Below are 18,187 nucleotides of genomic sequence, written 5' to 3'. Positions count from 1 at the left end.
AAGAACACAATGACTGTGACGTCTGTTTTAGCAAGCAACAGCAATGCTACATAATTTTGGATTGCTCACAACACCGCCTTTGTGATCATTTATCATTTGATGTCCTTCTGGCCTGATTTAGCTTACATGTGGCTAGAGGCATACCCATAATTTCAGTTCCCTTGGAATGTGTTAGATAGTAGTTAGTTTCGCAAGCTCGTCTGCTCTACAATTGCTTGGGATATTTCTGTGGCCGGGCACCCAGAACAGATTAATTTTGAACTATTCAGTTATGTTTTGAAGAGATATGCGACATTCGAGGGTCGTTTCAGAACTCAGACATACTTTCTCCAGGGATTTGCTGATAGCTGCCTGACTCTCGGAGAAGATATTTGTGTTAATCGTTGTTATGACATTATATCTCAGCCATTCCACCACTTCTTTAATTGCAAGGAATTGCAAGATACCTGAGATAAACCTTGAAGTCGAGTGCGAGGCACTGCTGCCATCGGCACGGAACCCTAGTATTGCCATCTGGAAGATCATATTACACGGATGGATCAAAGCTAGAGGACAGAGTGGGCCTGGAGGTCTACATTTCGAACCCAGGGACTGAGATCTGTTTTAGACTGCCTGACCATAATACGGTCCTGCGGGCGGAGATCCGGGCGATAACGGAATGCGTGAAGTGGTATGGTGCTAACGCGAGGACGTTGAGTGTGAACATATTTACCGACAGTAAAATTGCCATAAGGGCAATAACAACCAGGACGGTTAGGTCACGAACAGTCTTTTCAGTGTAAGAAGGAGATTACCGCCTTCTCTGAGGATGGAAAAATCCGCATCGCAACGATTTGGCAGTGAAGGCCAGAGGACTGCCGTCAATAAACATGGTTAACCCGAAGCCTTTCGGGTCAACGCAGTCCGAGATAAGGGAGTTGGCGACGAATGCGCATGCAATATTGCGGAACAGCGGAACGGTCGGTAGGACGGCGAAAATGCTATGGGGATCTAGATCGTGAGTAGACGAGGCTATTACTGAAAGGAAGCAAGAAGGAGGTCAGTATAGCTATTGGTATCATAACGAAACACATAGGACTGCGAGCTCACTTATGTAAAATCAGTGCAGCAAGTGATAGCATTTGTAGGGCATGCGGCTTTCGCCTCTAACAAATACCGGCACTTACGTGGAAACACAATACCAGACATGAACATGAGTGGTATTGAGAACAATTACGGATTTTGTAATTAGAAGAAATGTCTTCTTTCTTGACTTATACCGGTGCAGCCTTAGCTTTTCGCCATGTAGTTCGCCTTAGCTTTTTGGGCATGGGATGCCCTCCAGATGATGGGAGCCAATTGGCGGACTGCAGTGCCTTTTCCGAATCTAGACATGTAGCCTTTAGAGTAGCCTGTGTGGTGAATCTCCGAGCACAATTAAGGAAGCCTATCACCTTATCGGTGAGAGTTTTAGGATCATTCGCACCAAACCTTTCTATAAACCAGAGAGCTATGGGCCTTTTATTATTCCAACCTCTTAAAGAGCGTAATGGTTTGCAGACAACATACTATGGCCTGATACCATCACCGCTGCTGTTGGGTCTGTGGAGTCCATTCTAACCCTATTTCCAGGCTCTCGATCTACCGTTCCACTGGAAATAGAGACGGATCATCAACCGCCTAATGCATAACAGTATCGTAGCTATCCTTGAGTGATTTAGCTTTTCCCGAAAATAACTACCTGTTACAATATTTTTGCGCAGCGAAATTACAGAACGTCCGACCAAACTAACGATTCAAACAAGAATTTATAAGATTTACTTAATGGTAAATTTATTGAAAATAATAGTGGTTTACTTGTATAAAAATAATTTCGAATTTTTATTATTATCCACTATTTAGGTATTGATGTGAATCAAATGAAAATGTGCAAACTCCAAACAGCTGTATATAGCGTCAAGAAACAAAGAAAATAAAATCTCAAATATATTAATGTCACTTTTGAAGAATTTTCAGAGTTAGTTTAAAAGAGGGTTAGAAGCTTAGCTTAGTATATGCGAAGATAATGGAAAATAGGTAGTTTATTTTGATTTACTACTGTTGGTACGACGAAAGTGTCATTTTTCACCCTTTTTTGAAGTCTTGTCCTTTTTCGTTACCCTTTTCTGACGTCTCCTTTTTTACTCTTTTTGTTGCTTATAACTGAATATGGCCATATAATTGAAATTCCGAGAAAATTTTATCGAAATTTAGTACTGCATTTTTTTTTTTAATTTAGCAATTTATTTTTATACCCACCACCGAAGGATGGGGGTATATTCATTTTGTCATTCCGTTTGCAACACATCGAAATATCCATTTCCGACCCTATAAAGTATATATATTCTTGATCAGCGTAAAAATCTAAGACGATCCAGACATGTCCGTCCGTCGTCTGTTGAAATCACGATACAGTCTTTAAAAATAGAGATATTGAGCTGAAATTTTGCACAGATTCTTTTTTTGTCCATAAGCAGGTTAAGTTCGAAGATGGGCTATATCGGACTATATCTTGATATAGCCCCCATATAGGCCGATCCTCCGATTTAGGGTCTTAGGCCCATAAAAGCCACATTTATTAACCGATTTTGCTGAAATTCGTGGCAGGGAGTTGTGTTAGGCCCTTCGACATCCTTCGTCAATTTGGCTCAAATCGGTCCAGATTTGAATATAGCTGCCATATAGACCGATCCTCCGGTTTAGGGTCTTAGGCCCACAAAAGCCACATTTATTATCCGATTTGGATGAAATTTGGGACAGTGAGTTGTGTTAGGCCCTCCGACATATTTCTGGAATTTGGTCCAGATCGGTTCAAATTTGGATATAGCTGCTATATAGACCGATTTCCTGATTTATTGTTTTAGGCCCATAAAATGCTCATTTATTGTCCGATGTCGCCGAAATTTGGGACAGTGAGTTAAGTTAAGCCCCTTGACATACTTCTGAAAAATCGCACAGATCGGTCCAGAATTGTATATAGCGCCATATAGACTGATATCTAGGTTTTAGGTTTTGGGGCCATAAAAGACGCATTTATTATCCGATGTCACTGAAATTTGAGACAGTGAGTTTGATTAGGATCTTCGACGTCCTTCTTCAATTTTGCCCAGATCGGTCCAGATTTGAATATAGCTGCCATATAGACCGATCTTTCGATTTAAGGTTTTGGGCCCATAAAAGAGGCATTTATTGTCCGATTTCGCCGAAATTTGGGACAGTGCTTTGTGTTAGGCTCTTCGACATTTTTATGCAACTTTTCCCAAATCGGTCCAGATTTGGATATAGCTGCCATGTAGACCGATATATCGATTTAAAGTCATGGCCCCATAAAAGGCGCATTTATAAACCGATTCCACTGAAATTTGACACAATGACTTATGTTAGGCTTTTCGACATCCGTGTCGTATATAGTTCAAATCGGTTTATTTTTAGATATAGCTAGTGTACTTATTAGTATTTGGTCCAAATCGGAACATTTAGATATAACTGATATGGGACATAAGGTATGAAATTTTCACCGAACTTTTATGAAAGGTGGTTTACATGTATACCCGAGGTGGTGGGTATCCAAAGTTCGGCCTGGCCAAACTTAACGCCTTTTTACTTGTTATTATTTAAATATATATTATTTCTAAACAAAAGGAAATTATACCCTACACCACACCGTGGTACAGGGTATTATAACTTTGTGCATTTGTTTGCAACGCTAAGAAGGAGAGGAGATTTACCCATCGATAAGTATACCGATCGGCTTAGAATCACTTCCTGATTCGATTAAGCAATGTCCGTATGTCTGTCCATGTATTCTTGTAATCAAGGTACAGGGCACAAAACTTTGCACATGGCCCGATTGTCACAAAACTTTGCACATGGCCCTTCTTTGGCCAAAGTGCGAACGCTATTGATTTTGAACAAAATCGGTTCAGATTTAGGTATAGCTTTCATATATATCTTTCATCCGATCATTACAAAATTAAGCACGAGATGTTTAATTCGACGTCTCAATGCGTGTGCAAAATTTCATCAAAGTCGGTCCAAATTTAGATATAGCTCCGAAATATATCTTTCACCCGATATGGCTGAAATAGCTGCAATTATCGTTCTATCGTAAGAAAGTCTTATAAGACTCTATGCAATATTTGAATAGGAATGCAAAATTAAAACCTGACAAGATTTCAACATAGGTTCCCTATTTTGAAAGTAGTACATATTTTCGGTGGTGTAGGGTATTACATAGTCGGTCCCACCCGACATTTGCCTTTCCTTACTGGTTTTTTTATAAGACATATTGTGAATGTTTCAATTAATTGAACATCTGCTGGACCGGTGTGCTTTGCTGTACCCTTAAATGATTCGTGATCGTTCTACATGACAGACGATGTGTAATATATTTTTGTATCCACCCCCATGGGATGGGGCTTTTACTAATCCAATCATTCCGTGTGCTTCACCTCGAAATATTGGATTTTGTGACCCCATAAAGGAAGGGGGGGTAATTTTGACAGACGGACGAGGGACATGGGTACATCGACTTATAATGTCAGGATGTCCAGAATATATATATATATATATATATATATATATATATGCATATATATATATATATATATATATATATATATATATATATATATATATATATATATATATATATATATATATATATATATATATATATATATATATATATATATATATATATATATATATATATATATATATATATATATATATATATATATATATATATATATATATATATATATATATATATATATATATATATATATATATATATATATATATATATATATATATATATATATATATATATATATATGTATATATGTATATATATATATTCTGGACATCCTGACATTCTAAGTCGATGTACCCATGTCCCTCGTCCGTCTGTCAAAATTACGGTACGGTAAAATTACAGCTACTAGTTATTGATGTAGGTCGTTAGGGATGGAAAATAGGGCATATCGGTTTAGATATGGATATACGATCTTCCAGTTGACTTCTTGAGCCCCTGGAAACGGCAATTGTTATTCGATTTCGCAGAAATTTTGCACGTAGTGATTATATAAACTGATATAGCTCCCATACAAAACCGATCCCTTGAACAATCTTCTAAGATCCCCAGATGCTTCAATTTTTGCCTCGTTTGGCAGAAATTTGGTGCCTACACATATCTAATTTCTTCAGCTAAGTGAACTCGATCCCCACCGGGTTTGATCCTAGATTATTCCTGGCCTAGAGCTGCTCCTCTTTGCAAATCATAACTAGAACAAGAACAACTAAGTTACATAATTTGTGTAAATTTTTTGCAGAATTCATGGTGGTGGGTTCTAAAGATGCGGCCAGACCGAATTTGTGTTTCCACGCTGCTACTTGTTCAATTTAATTTTTCTTCTGCTTTGAGTGTAGTGTTTTTTTGCACCAAATTTGAGTTTGTGTGACCCCCTTAGACAATATGTGATAACCTCTGGGTTCGTTTGTTCGCAAAAAACACTCTAATGTATGTGTCAAGCATTTGATATTTCTTTCACTTTTTATGGTGCAGTATAAGCTGCAGCTCCAGCAGCAGGCATAGAAAATGAAAAGAAGGCAGAAGACATATTTTTAACATAACTTACCTCGACAACTTCCACAGTATTTTCATTGGAAGACATTTTGGTCGGACTGATGCTGGCGGCAGATACGTTTAATTGTTGACTTTGAAATAGACTTGATGTTGATGTTTTTGTGGTTTTCTCTTTCTTGTGTGATTTCCACAATTCCCTCTAACAGATCACAGATCGTCTGAGAAATTACAGCTTCCACTTGGAGGTGATCTACCGTGCACACGCACACTAACACACCACTACAAATACACACTGTACTACCGATGTTACGTTGCTTTGTTAAGGTCAATCACTCGATGCTATCGATCGATTGGTTATGGTAACCCGCGAAGTTTTTTGTGTTGTTTTTTTTATTTCTTTTTTTTGGCTTATTTTTTCTACGGGTTTCTCTACTTTTTGATGCGATTTTACAACTGAAGATTACAACATTCACTAGTGATTGTATCAGCCAGTCATTTGCTCTGGGTGACCGGGTGGAGGGAGGTGGGTAATCAACAGGTTTTTATACCCTCCACCATAAGATGGGGGGTATACTAATTTCGTCATTCTGATTGTAACTACTCGAAATATTCGTCTGAGACCCCATAAAGTATATATATTTTTGATCGTCGTGAAATTTTATGTCGATCTAGCCATGTCCGTCCGTCTGTCCGTCCGTCCGTCCGTCCGTCTGTCTGTCGAAAGCACGCTAACTTCCGAAGGAGTAAAGCTAGCCGCTTGAAATTTTGCACAAATACTTCTTATTAGTGTAGGTCGGTTGGTATTGTAAATGGGCCATATCGGTCCATGTTTTGATATAGCTGCCATATAAACCGATCTTGGGTCTTGACTTCTTGAGCCTCTAGAGTGCGCAATTCTTATCCGATTGGAGTGAAATTTTGCACGACGTGTTTTGCTATGATATCCAACAACTGTGCTAAGTATGGTTCAAATCGGTCCATAACCTGATATAGCTGCCATATAAACCGATCTTGGGTCTTGACTTCTTGAGCCTCTAGAGTGCGCAATTCTTATCCGATTGGAATGAAATTTTGCACGACGTGTTTTGTTATGATATCCAACAACTGTGTCAAGTATGGTTCAAATCGGTCCATAACCTGATATAGCTGCCATATAAACCGATCTTGGGTCTTGATTTCTTGAGCCTCTAGGGTGCGCAATTCTTATCCGATTGGAATGAAATTTTGCACGATGTGTTTTGTTATTATATCCAACAATTGTGCCAAGTATGGTTCAAATCGGTCCATAACCTGATATAGCTGCCATATAAACCGGTCTTGGGTCTTGACTTCTTGAGCCTCTAGAGTGCGCAATTCTTATCCGATTGGAATGAAATTTTGCATGACGTGTTTTGTTATGATATCCAACAACTGTGCCAAGTATGGTTGAAATCGGTCCATAACCTTATATAGCTGTCATATAAACAGATCTGGGGACTTGACTTCTTGAGTTTCTAGAGGGCTCAATTTCTATCCGATTTGGCTGAAATTTCGCAAGACGTTTTTTATTGTTACTTTCAACAACTATGTCAAATATAGTACAAGTCGGTTCATAACCTGATATAGCTGCCATATAAACCGATCTGGGATCTTGACTTCTTGAGCCTCTAGAGGTCGCCATTATTATCCGATTTGCCTGAAATTTTGTACGACGGATTCTCTCATGACCATTAACATACGTGTTTATTATGGTCTGAATTGGTCTATAGGCCGATACAGCTCCCATATAAATCGATCTCTCTATTTTATTCTTGAGCCCACAAAGGGCGCAATTCTTATTCGAATTGGCTGACATTTTACACAGGTCTCCAACATATGATTTAATTGTGGTCCGAACCGGACCATATCTTTATATCGTTTTAATAGCAGAGCAACCCTTTTCTTATATCCTTTTTTGCCTAAGAAGAGATGCCGGGAAAAGAACTCGACAAATGCGATCCATGGTGGAGGGTATATAAGATTCGGCCCGGCCGAACTTAGCACGCTTTTACTTGTTATTGTTCACTCTTCTCGCTTTTTAACAGCAGAAATTTCACTTTCGACACTTGAGATGTATGACCCATGCACTGTTTCTTTCTTTCGGATGGTCTTAATCACTTACTCTGCTTGCTTGTGTAATTATTATTTTCCCATATCAATGCCAATGGCCAACCATCCGTCCATCAACACCAAACACTGAAGCAAACGAATTGGAAGTTAGCGGAGTGGTGTAAGCACTAAACGGTATGGTCAATTAAACGCTTAAGCGGTCAATCGAGAGAAAGAAAAACCGCTGAGTCAATCCTAACAAAAACACAGTTACAAGTAAAAGTTGATAGTGGACCAAGCGGCCGCAGTGGGACATAAAATATATATGAATTATTTCTTGGTTCACTTCACAACAAAAAATTCCACCAGCGACCTCAAGATCGTCGTGAGCTGTTGTTGTGGGTTTTCTTTTTATTTTCGCGGGTAGCGGGCAATCCGTTATTACGAAAATAAAAGATGTACAAAGTACAAATGGGCGATTTTGTACTGAACTCGGGTTTGTTTACGCGCTTGCCGGTCTGTTGCACAGCAGAGTTAGCGAGCGATTAACACTCTGGCGCTTTGATATCGCCTATGTTTGGATTGCTTACCAATCTTGTGGCCACTTCGTGTTGCTGTTTGCGTGCGCAGTGTGCAGCAAAGCTTGTGCGATCGGCAAGCAACAATCAACAGTAAACCAAATGGTTGTTGACGATCCAATAGCAGCGATATCGTTGCTGGGGTGCCAAGTCCAGCTGTAGATAGACGGAGCTTTAAAGTTGCTTTTGACTAAAATGATAGAGCTTTTTTCTTTATTTTTGTGGAATAAGTTAAGCTGATTATGAGCAATTTCGTGCTAAAATTTCCCATATCCTACAGGTACTGTCAGGGTATGTTGCTATAACAGCAACTGTTACGATGTTTGTTGTCTCATGAACAACTATCATTTTTAAGCTGAGCGTATAAGAAACTAAATGGTACTTTTTGAGGCGGCAAACACTTCATCCCTGCAAAATCTATTTTTTTAACACGTAGTTTTGAGGGATCTGGATGTACTCTAAAACTGCTCCAAATTTTGTGATTTTAACATACGGTTGTCGCCAAAAAATGCTACATTTTTTCTACATCTTTTTCAGTGCATTTTATTGGGTTGCCCAAGAAGTAATTGTCGGTAATATAGTAGTAATATAGTCGGCGTTGACAAATTTTTTTCAACGGCTTGTGACTCTGTAATTGCATTCTTTCTTCTGTCAGTTATCAGCTGTTACTTTTGCTTTAGAAAAAAAGTGCGCGAAACTTTGTTTACATTTGTTTGTTTGGCGTCAATTTTAATATGGGTACCACATGTATTGAAAGAAATTCATTTAACAAGCCGAATAAACGCTTGTGATATGCACCTTAAACGCAATGAATTCGATCCGGTTTTAAAACGAATTATAACTGGAGATGAGAAATGGATTGTTTACAACAACGTTAGTCGAAAACGATCATGGTCCAAGCATGGTGAACCAGCTCAAACCACTTCAAAGGCTGATATCCACCAAAAGAAGGTTATGCTGTCTGTTTGGTGGGATTGGAAAGGTGTGGTATATTTTGAGCTGCTTCCAAGGAACCAAACGATTAATTCGGATGTTTACTGTCAACAATTGGACAAATTGAATACAACCATCAAGGAGAAGCGACCAGAATTGGTCAATCGTAAAGGTGTCATATTCCACCAGGACAACGCTAGACCGCACACATCTTTGGTCACTCGCCAAAAACTGAGTGAGCTTGGCTGGGAACTTTTGATGCATCCACCATATAGCCCTTACCTTGCACCATCAGACTACCATTTATTTCGATCTTTGCAGAACTCCTTAAATGGTAAAACTTTCGGCAATGATGAGGCTATAAAATCGCACTTGGTTCAGTTTTTTGCAGATAAAGGCCAGTAGAACTTCTGGCCTTTAGCGCGGAATACTAAATTTGCTAATACTAAATTTGCCAGGAAGATGGCAAAAGGTTATCGAACAAAATGGCAATTATATATTTGATTAAAGTTCATTCTAAGTTTTATTAAAAATGCATTTACTTTCTTTTAAAAAATCCGCAATTACTTTTTAGGCAACCCGATATTTTATTATTGTGTTGATTCAATGTACAGGGGCAAACTTCTGACATATCAATGAGTACTTTCTGATTCAAGTTTAATCTCGATGATAAGGGACCTCCTGTTTATAGGGGAGTCCGAATGGCATGTCGCAGTGTGACTCCTCTATGGGAAGAATTTTTTATATCCATGGGTGCCATACCATTTTTATACCCTCCACCATAGGATGGGGGGTATACTAATTTCGTCATTCTGTTTGTAACTACTCGAAATATTCGTCTGAGACCCCATAAAGTATATATATTCCTGATCATCGTGACATTTTATGTCGATCTAGCCATGTCCGTCCGTCCGTCCGTCTGTCCGTCCGTCTGTCCGTCCGTCCGTCCGTCTGTCTGTCGAAAGCACGCTAACAGCCTGAAACTTAAAGCCGCTTGAAACTTTGCACAAATACTTTTTATTACTGTAGGTCGGTTGGTATTGTAAATGGGCCATATCGGTCCATGTTTTGATATAGCTGCCATATAAACCGATCTTGGGTCTTGACATCTTGTGCCTCTAGAGTGCGCAATTCTTATCCGATTGGAATGAAATTTTGCACGACGTGTTTTGTTATGATATCCAACAACTGTGTAAAGTATGGTTCAAATCGGTCCATAACGTGATATAGCTGTCATATAAACCGATCTTGGGTCTTGACTTCTTGAGCCTCTAGAGCGCGCAATTCTTATCCGATTGGAATAAAATTTTGCACGACGTGTTTTGTCATGATATCCAACAACTGTGTCAAGTACGGTTCAAATCGGTTCATAACCTGATATAGCTGCCATATAAACCGATCTTGGGTCTTGACTTCTTGAGCCTCTAGAGTGCGCAATTATTATCCGATTGGAATGAAATTTCGCACGACGTGTTTTGTCATGATATACAACCAAGAATGGTTCAAAGAATGGTTCAAATCGGTTCATAACCTGATATAGCTGTCATATAAACAGATCTGGGGACTTGATTTCTTGAGCTTGTAAAGGGCGCAATTCCTATCCAATTTGGCTGAAATTTTGCATGACGTATTTTATTTTTACTTTCAACAACTGCGTCAAATAAAATTTAAATCGGTTCATAACCTGATATAGCTGCCATATAAACAGATTTGGGATCTTGACTTCTTGAGCCTCTAGAGGTCGCAATAATTATCCGATTTGCCTGAAATTTTGTACGACGGATCCTCTCTTGACCATCAACATACGTGTTTATTATAGTCTGAATCGGTCTATAGCCCGATACAGCTCCCATATAAATCGTTCTCTCTATTTTACTTCTTGAGCACCCAAAGGGCGCAATTCTTATTCGAATTGGCTGACATTTTACACAGGTCTCCAACATATAATTTAATTGTGGTCCAAACGGGACCATATGTTGATATCGCTCTAATAGCAGAGCAAATCTTTTCTTATATTCTTTTTTGCCTAAGAAGAGATGCCGGGAAAAGAACTCGACAAATGCGATCTATGGTGGAGGGTATATAAGATTCGGACCAGCCGAACTTAGCACGCTTTTACTTGTTTTCAATTAAATTGTCATTTAAAAATGTTTTTATGGATTTTATTTTTTTCTGCGTAGGTTCAATATTTGCATTTTGTTCTATATCGGTTTACAGAAGGGATTTAAATAAGAAAAATGCTTACCATAGAAATTAAAGGAGTAAAACCGAAGGCAAATTCTGCAAGAGTATGGCGAACCCCTTTTTAAAGCACAAATTGAAAAGTCAAGACTGTTGTATGGAACATAGAACAATCAATTAAAGATATGTCGATTTTAAACTCCAAAATATGCAATTCATGCATTACTTAAAATTGGTATTCTGGCAAGATATTGATCGGAAATATACTAGTAAATTGGCAAGGGGTGGTTTCAGGACAATGGGGTTTAGGTTTAGCCGTGACCTGTTGATGACCTTCTAACATCAATCCCATAGAACATTTATGGGGAAAAAATGGAAATATGTTAAAGAGGACCGATTACCAAACACGGAATAGCTATGAAACGCAGTGCGTAATGTCAGGCACAAAATCCGTTTAAAGCTATCACAGGATCACCCTGTAAATAGATGCCAGGATCTTATTGAGACAACATGCATCATATATATGCAGAAGTCATCATAAAAAGTTATTTCTCTAGGCACAGAAATAATTTAAGCTTTTATTTATTTATTTTTAACTTTTGGGCTATTTGCTTGGGTTATGTATCAATACTCCTATTATTTTGAACCGCGCATTTAGGGAAAAATATATTTAATGCAATATTTTAAAACATTTATTTATTTACTTCAATCTATGGAATTACAATCCTTACAGACTACGACTATCTTAGTAACTACTGATATAAAATCTAATAATTTTTCAAATTTATCAGTCGTGTAAGAAAAATCAAATTTAAATCGCATATTTGTAAGATTAAATTCTTTTAGTGCTCTAAAAATGGCTTAATTTTGAATGTAGTTAATTCAATGCGTTTAAACATAAAAAATTCAACAAATCTTAGAGATCTACTTTGGGGCTGTGAGTCCAATTTAGGGCAATCTATAGATACACAAATTAATTTCTAAAGAAGTATAACAACATCGTCTGCATAGGAGACGGGTTCTAATCCCTCCTCAGTCAGCATCCGTAATAGGTCATTTATGGTGATCACCCATAGGAGTGGCGATATAATACTTCTAAGGGGTAAGGATCCGGACGAGCTATGCAGAAGGGCCGAAAGGGTCTTGCATATGACATATGACTGAGCTCGACCCAGAGGTCTCAATATTAACCCAGAGATGACTGAAATATGCCTGTTCACGAGGAAGACGAAGGTGGGTCAATTTATGCACCACGTTTCCTCAATGAGACGATTTCGATATCTGACAAGGTCAAATACTTAGGTGTGATCTTGGACAGGAAACTGAATTGGAATTGTCACATTCAGGAGTGTACTGAGAAGTCTCACAGATGTTGGGTACTATGTAGACGGACCGTTGGCTCGAAATGGGGCCTGAATCCGAGGATAGTCTCGTGGCTCTACAGGAGCGTGATTAAACCAATATTTACTTACATCTCAGTAGTTTGGTGGACTGCTATGGAGAAAAAGTGCAACATAAGGATCAGACAATAGGTTCAGAGAACAAGTTGTCTTGGCATAGGCGCAGCGATGAGGACCACGCCCACTAGGGCACTGGAGACTATTCTAGATATCCGACCCATTGACCTACAGATTAAGTGTGAAGCAGCCACTGCGGCTATGAGACTTAAGGCGATGGTAGAATGGATTGAGGATGGGAGCAGCTCATACCATCGCGGTGTAATCGAGGCGATGATAGGAAACCTAGAAGGAAGGGAAGAGGTTTCCGATGGGATATTTGAGATGAACCTTGAAGTCGAATGGGAGGCACTGCTGCCATCGGCACAGTCTTGGATTGACGGAACTCTAGTATTGCCATCTGGAAGATCATGTTACACGGATGGATCAAAGCTAGAGGACAGAGTGGGCCTGGTGGTATACTTTGAGAGCCCAAGGACTGAGATCTGTTTTAAAGTGCTTGACCATAATACGGTCCTGCAGGCGGAGATCCATGCGATAACGGAATGCGTGAAGTGGTGTGGTGCTAACGCGAGGACGTCTAGAGTGAACATCTTTACCGGCAGTAAAATTGTCATAAGGGCAATAACAACCAGCACGGTAAAGTCACGAACAGTCTTGCAATGTAAGAAGGAGATTAACGCCTTCCCTGAGGATGGCAAAATCCGCATCGTTTGGGTGCCGGGCCATAACAGAGTAAGGGGAAATGAAAGGGCAGACGATTTGGCGACTATCGTTTATACCAATAATCACCTATTGATCAAATTAAAAAAATATGAGAAAATACCTCATGCTTTGAGAATTGAAAACTTTGTTAGTGTAATACCTAATACTTTGGATTACTATTGTAAATATTTTATTTGCTATATAATTTAAATAATTCTACTTTAAAACACTGAAAGAACAAAATTCAGTTATTTGTGACGCAAGATATTCATATATATCACCCAAGATGTAATTATATCTAAGGCCAGATATAATTATATCCAAGGCCAGATATACAATAATTATATAAAATATATCTCTTTGGATATAATAATATCTGGTCTAATATCTAACTATATCTTCTAATAGATATAGTTATATATATCATCAGAAATAGTTTTATATAATGGGATATGGCAGATCCATTTGGATCTAATTAGATCCAACTTTATCTTATTCCAGATATATTTGGATCTCACCATATCATTGTTTTTACTCGAGAATTTAAATCTTTTCCCCTACAATTGTGCTTCGATTACTATGTTCATAAGTTTATACTTGTACTATTTGTTTATAAAATACTAATGCCATAACTTCTAAACAGCTCGCTTAATGTTGCCCCTCTTTTTAATTTACCATGAAGGTGTACGAGAAAATCAAATTTCTTAACAGGTAGTTATCAAGAACTTTATTTTTTCTACTAGAAACCGGCCGTTAATTTCTGCAGAATCTGTGAGAACGCCGATGAAAAGGCAACAATAGTATCCCTGCTGTTTAGCTGTCCTGCTCTGGAGAAAAAGAAGTTCCACTTTAGATTTTTATACTTTGAGGATTTGTCTAAGTGAGTTTTTGATTCCTATTTACAAAACTACTATACGAAACAACTAATGGACACGCTTGAGTGTTCCTGAGTTTTCCTCTAAACATGTTCCTTCTATTTATTTTTGGTGTGCAGTGTTGTTCCCAGATATTTACCAGTATTTGCATAAAGAATTAGAACGTTATTCAGATATTATGTTGTCTTTTTTTTATTTTTTGTTTGAATGTGATACTTTATTTTTATTTATTTGCATATGCAATTAATCCAGTCGAGAATTGCTTTCAAAACAAATTGAATGTTCTCAGTAATTTGTATTGCAGTGTCTGCTGAAAATCGCAGTGTCAAATTTTGTGTTGTAACATCTCTGGTGAATAAAAGGTGCAAGAGTAAGTCCAAGAACACTTCATTTGTCTTCTATTGGCTTTTAGCTTGACACATTTATTTTGGTTAACCCGAAGCCTTTTGGGTCGACGCAGTCCGAGTTAAGGGCGGGGGCGACGAATGTACATGCAACATTGTGGAACAGCGAAACGGTCGGTAGAACGGCGAAAATCGTATGGGGGGATCCAGATCGTGAGAAGACGAGGCTATTACTGAAAGGAAGTAAGAAGAAGGTCAGAATAGCTATTGGTATTACAACGCGACACATAGGACTACGAGCTCATTTATGTAAAATCGGTGCGGTAAGTGATATCATATTCAGGGCATACGAGGAAGGTGATGAGACGTTGGAGCATTTCCTTTGTCATTGCCCGGCTTTCGCGTCTAACAGATACCGGCACTTAGGTGTGGACACAATAGCAGACATGATCCAGCTTAGAGGCGTGGCATGGAAAACAATTAAGGATTTTGTAAGTAGCACGGAATACCTAATTTTTTTTCGAGCTTACTGTTTTTTGTTTTTAGTATTTAGAAAGCACAAGAAGCCGAATACTGGCTTAAGTGTATGTCCAAAGTGACATGGGGCGGATTTAATTCCGCATCCTCTTTTTAGCCTAACCTTACCTTACCATCACATAAAAGGTCTCGTTTCTCTTGTCCTTATATTCTTTATGACTTCCGGCAAAAATCGCCGAGTTGATCACATAAGTCGGTTCTAAACGATTGTCTAATTGGTGTCAGAATACAAATTCAAATTTCTAGGTTATCTAGTATACTCAGAAAAGTGGATAGATTTGCATATCTCTAGGACGGATGGAAATTATTTCATTATGTCATTACACGAAAACACATGCATTGGGAAAAGTACAGCTAGTAGACAGGGTTGTCGAGCGTGGTTCATGTGGTATTTGTATCATAGAGGCGTTTTCGCAATAAATACGATACAAATGCAACCTACCAACGTACGGCTCTTGAAGCCATCACACTTGATATGTATAAAAGTCTTCTAACCAAAGACGAAACGCGTCCCATAGTGGTTGGTGTGTCGTGCTATTTCTCGCTTTCCTTTTCCATTTGCAAAGAAAAATCTTCGATCGGTGAGCTCGTCTCGAAAGAGAAACAAACGGAAATTATTTTTAATATGAGTATATATATTAAAATCACATTTTGTATTACAACAAACATTTTATTGAAGTAAAATTGAATTATGTTTAGTTTGGCGGAATCTTATTTAACCCTCACCAAGAATGACATTTGTTATGTTCTTCGAACTAATATATTTTTAAGCTGAAATTAACTGGATGTTCTTCTCAGCAAGTCAAATCTAGACATCTGGTTCTATGTAATTACATTTTTTGTCGATCTAGCCATCTCCGTCTATTCGTCTGTCTGTCGAAAACACGTTAGGCGCTTGCAATTTTGCATAAATACTTTGGTATACATTTCGAAATTTGGCTGAGCTCGCTCGCATTTTTTGCTATTGCACTACCAATGTGACCATGACTGGAATGGCCTTTTGTTTCCAAATTTAAATAAAAAGATTATGGAAAGTATGCATTCAGTGGTAATTACATTTGTATTTTATTTTTTCTTCAAACATCTCCTTCAAAATTAAGCAGCAGTCATTTTCAGCAAACAATAGACTTTTCAGCAGTAAGCCTGCTGCTCCGAAATTGCAGAACTACTGCTACTATAGCAGCAAAATAAACTACTTATATTCAGCAGACAGTGTTTGCTATACAAGACTCGCTTCCATACATCTTGATGAATCTGTAGCACACTATTCCCTGCTTCGAGGTAGCCGGAGTTTAGTATGGATACTGCATGTCTCCGATTCCCATCATCCTCTTCAGATGTACCAATTTTCCCGTCGGTGGTTGAAATATTTGGATTACGAGTCGTACAGTGTCTTCGACACCCTAATTTGGATACAGGGTAAGAAGCGTTCTTTGACATCTATGACATCGTCCTTCTTGGTCAAATCAAGTACGGCATAAGACGAATTTCCACCAATCTATTTTATGGCACAATGGAACATGTTGGCTGAGAGTTAGTCCCCTAAAGATATTAGTTTGAATGGACCCCTATACCAGCTTGCATTCTCAATCTGGATTAGTTCCTAGCATAAGGACATTCAGATCTCCATATGTTCCTAGTTATGCATTGGCTACATCCAAAAATATGATGTGACTAATGCAACCGTTATATTTTGATACATTTAACCATGGTATCGTCGTCATACAGCTCATGCCATTCATGGTTCATACAATGCAAACTGGTTCATAAATTTTACGAGGACACTTTCTCCCAAACACTTCCCCGCCTGCTTTCAAAAGTATCCATGGATAGTATCAGTGTCATGCATAGTGTAATTTTGGTCTGTCGAGAGGTGGGTTTGTTTCTCAACTGATTGCATTATTCAAAGTAGCGCCTGTCTGCCAATACTATTTCGCTTTATTTTAAAACTGGTGTCATTCGTTTCAGTGGTATATGGTTCGAAATGCAAAAAATGTTGAAGGAGGTGTTGGCTGTTGGATTTACATTTTTTCATACTGCGCTATAAGAAAATTTTCCGTAATAACTTCCAAATTTTCATTCGAAAGGTTTGCTTCTACCATTGCTATGTTCACTATTTAGTGAGAAGCTCGAAGCCACCAACGTAGCCAGGCGCGATTGGGGTGCTCGAGAGACCCGGCTTCTTACCGAAATTATATTTCTAAAGATACATTTACAATGGAATTTTCAATTAGGACAAAATGTCATTGAAATTTTCTCTTAAGACAAAATTTTAACGAAATTTTTCTCTGAAGTGAAAATGTTTACAAAATTTTCTCTGAAGACAAAACATATCAATTACATTTTCTCTTAAGACAAAATTTCAATTAAACTTCCTCCCTCCTGAAAATTAGTTTTTAAAGACAAATTTTTTATAATAATATTTGTATTGACAAAATTTTATTGTTTTTTTTATAATAAAATTTAAAAACAAAATTTATATTTTATTTATATTTTCCTAAAGAAAACAATTTAAGACTAGAGAAAACACATCAGAGAAAAATTCTCTAAATATAAAATTTGGCCCCACCTCAAAATTATATTTATGGAGACAAAATTAATTTTTTTTTAAATGTCAATGGATTTTTTTTAGAGACAAAAAATCGTTGAAATTGTCTAAATACAAAATTATGTGCAGACCTGGGCAATCTCGAAATTATTTTTCGAAAGAAAAAATTTTTATAGACAAAATTGATATTGGTTTTATTAATCAACCATCGCCCACCTAGGCGTTACGCTGATAGATTTAATATTTTTTAATTACGAAAAAATTTACGAAAAATTTCGAAAGTTCTTAAATAGGGAAATGTTTTAGAAAATATGAGATTTCTGTTACACACAATTGGTCAAATGGATAGTCCCA

The 18,187-nt window shown here is 37.8% G+C and overlaps 1 protein-coding gene across 2 annotated transcripts in view; it reads right to left on the bottom strand.

The window, feature by feature from the left end:
• The window catches only part of LOC106083309 (long-chain fatty acid transport protein 4), a 134,704-nt gene extending 126,481 nt beyond the window's left edge, over positions 1–8,223 (bottom strand). The window contains exons 1-2 of one of the 2 annotated variants that reach the window (XM_013246242.2): positions 7,749–8,223; positions 5,661–6,109 (exon numbers count right to left, since the gene is read on the bottom strand). In XM_013246242.2, the coding sequence (XP_013101696.1) occupies positions 5,661–5,696 (36 nt within the window). In that variant the 5' untranslated portion in view covers positions 5,697–6,109; positions 7,749–8,223. The remainder of the gene's footprint in view (positions 1–5,660; positions 6,110–7,748) is intronic. The other variant, XM_013246243.2, reaches the window with a different exon arrangement.
• Between the last annotated feature and the right edge of the window lie 9,964 nt (positions 8,224–18,187).

The sequence above is a fragment of the Stomoxys calcitrans genome, chromosome 5, assembly GCF_963082655.1.
Source record: "Stomoxys calcitrans chromosome 5, idStoCalc2.1, whole genome shotgun sequence".
Taxonomy (NCBI): Eukaryota; Metazoa; Arthropoda; class Insecta; order Diptera; family Muscidae; genus Stomoxys; species Stomoxys calcitrans.
Note: the sequence above shows the minus strand (reverse complement) of the source record. Positions and strands in the feature narration are given on the sequence as shown.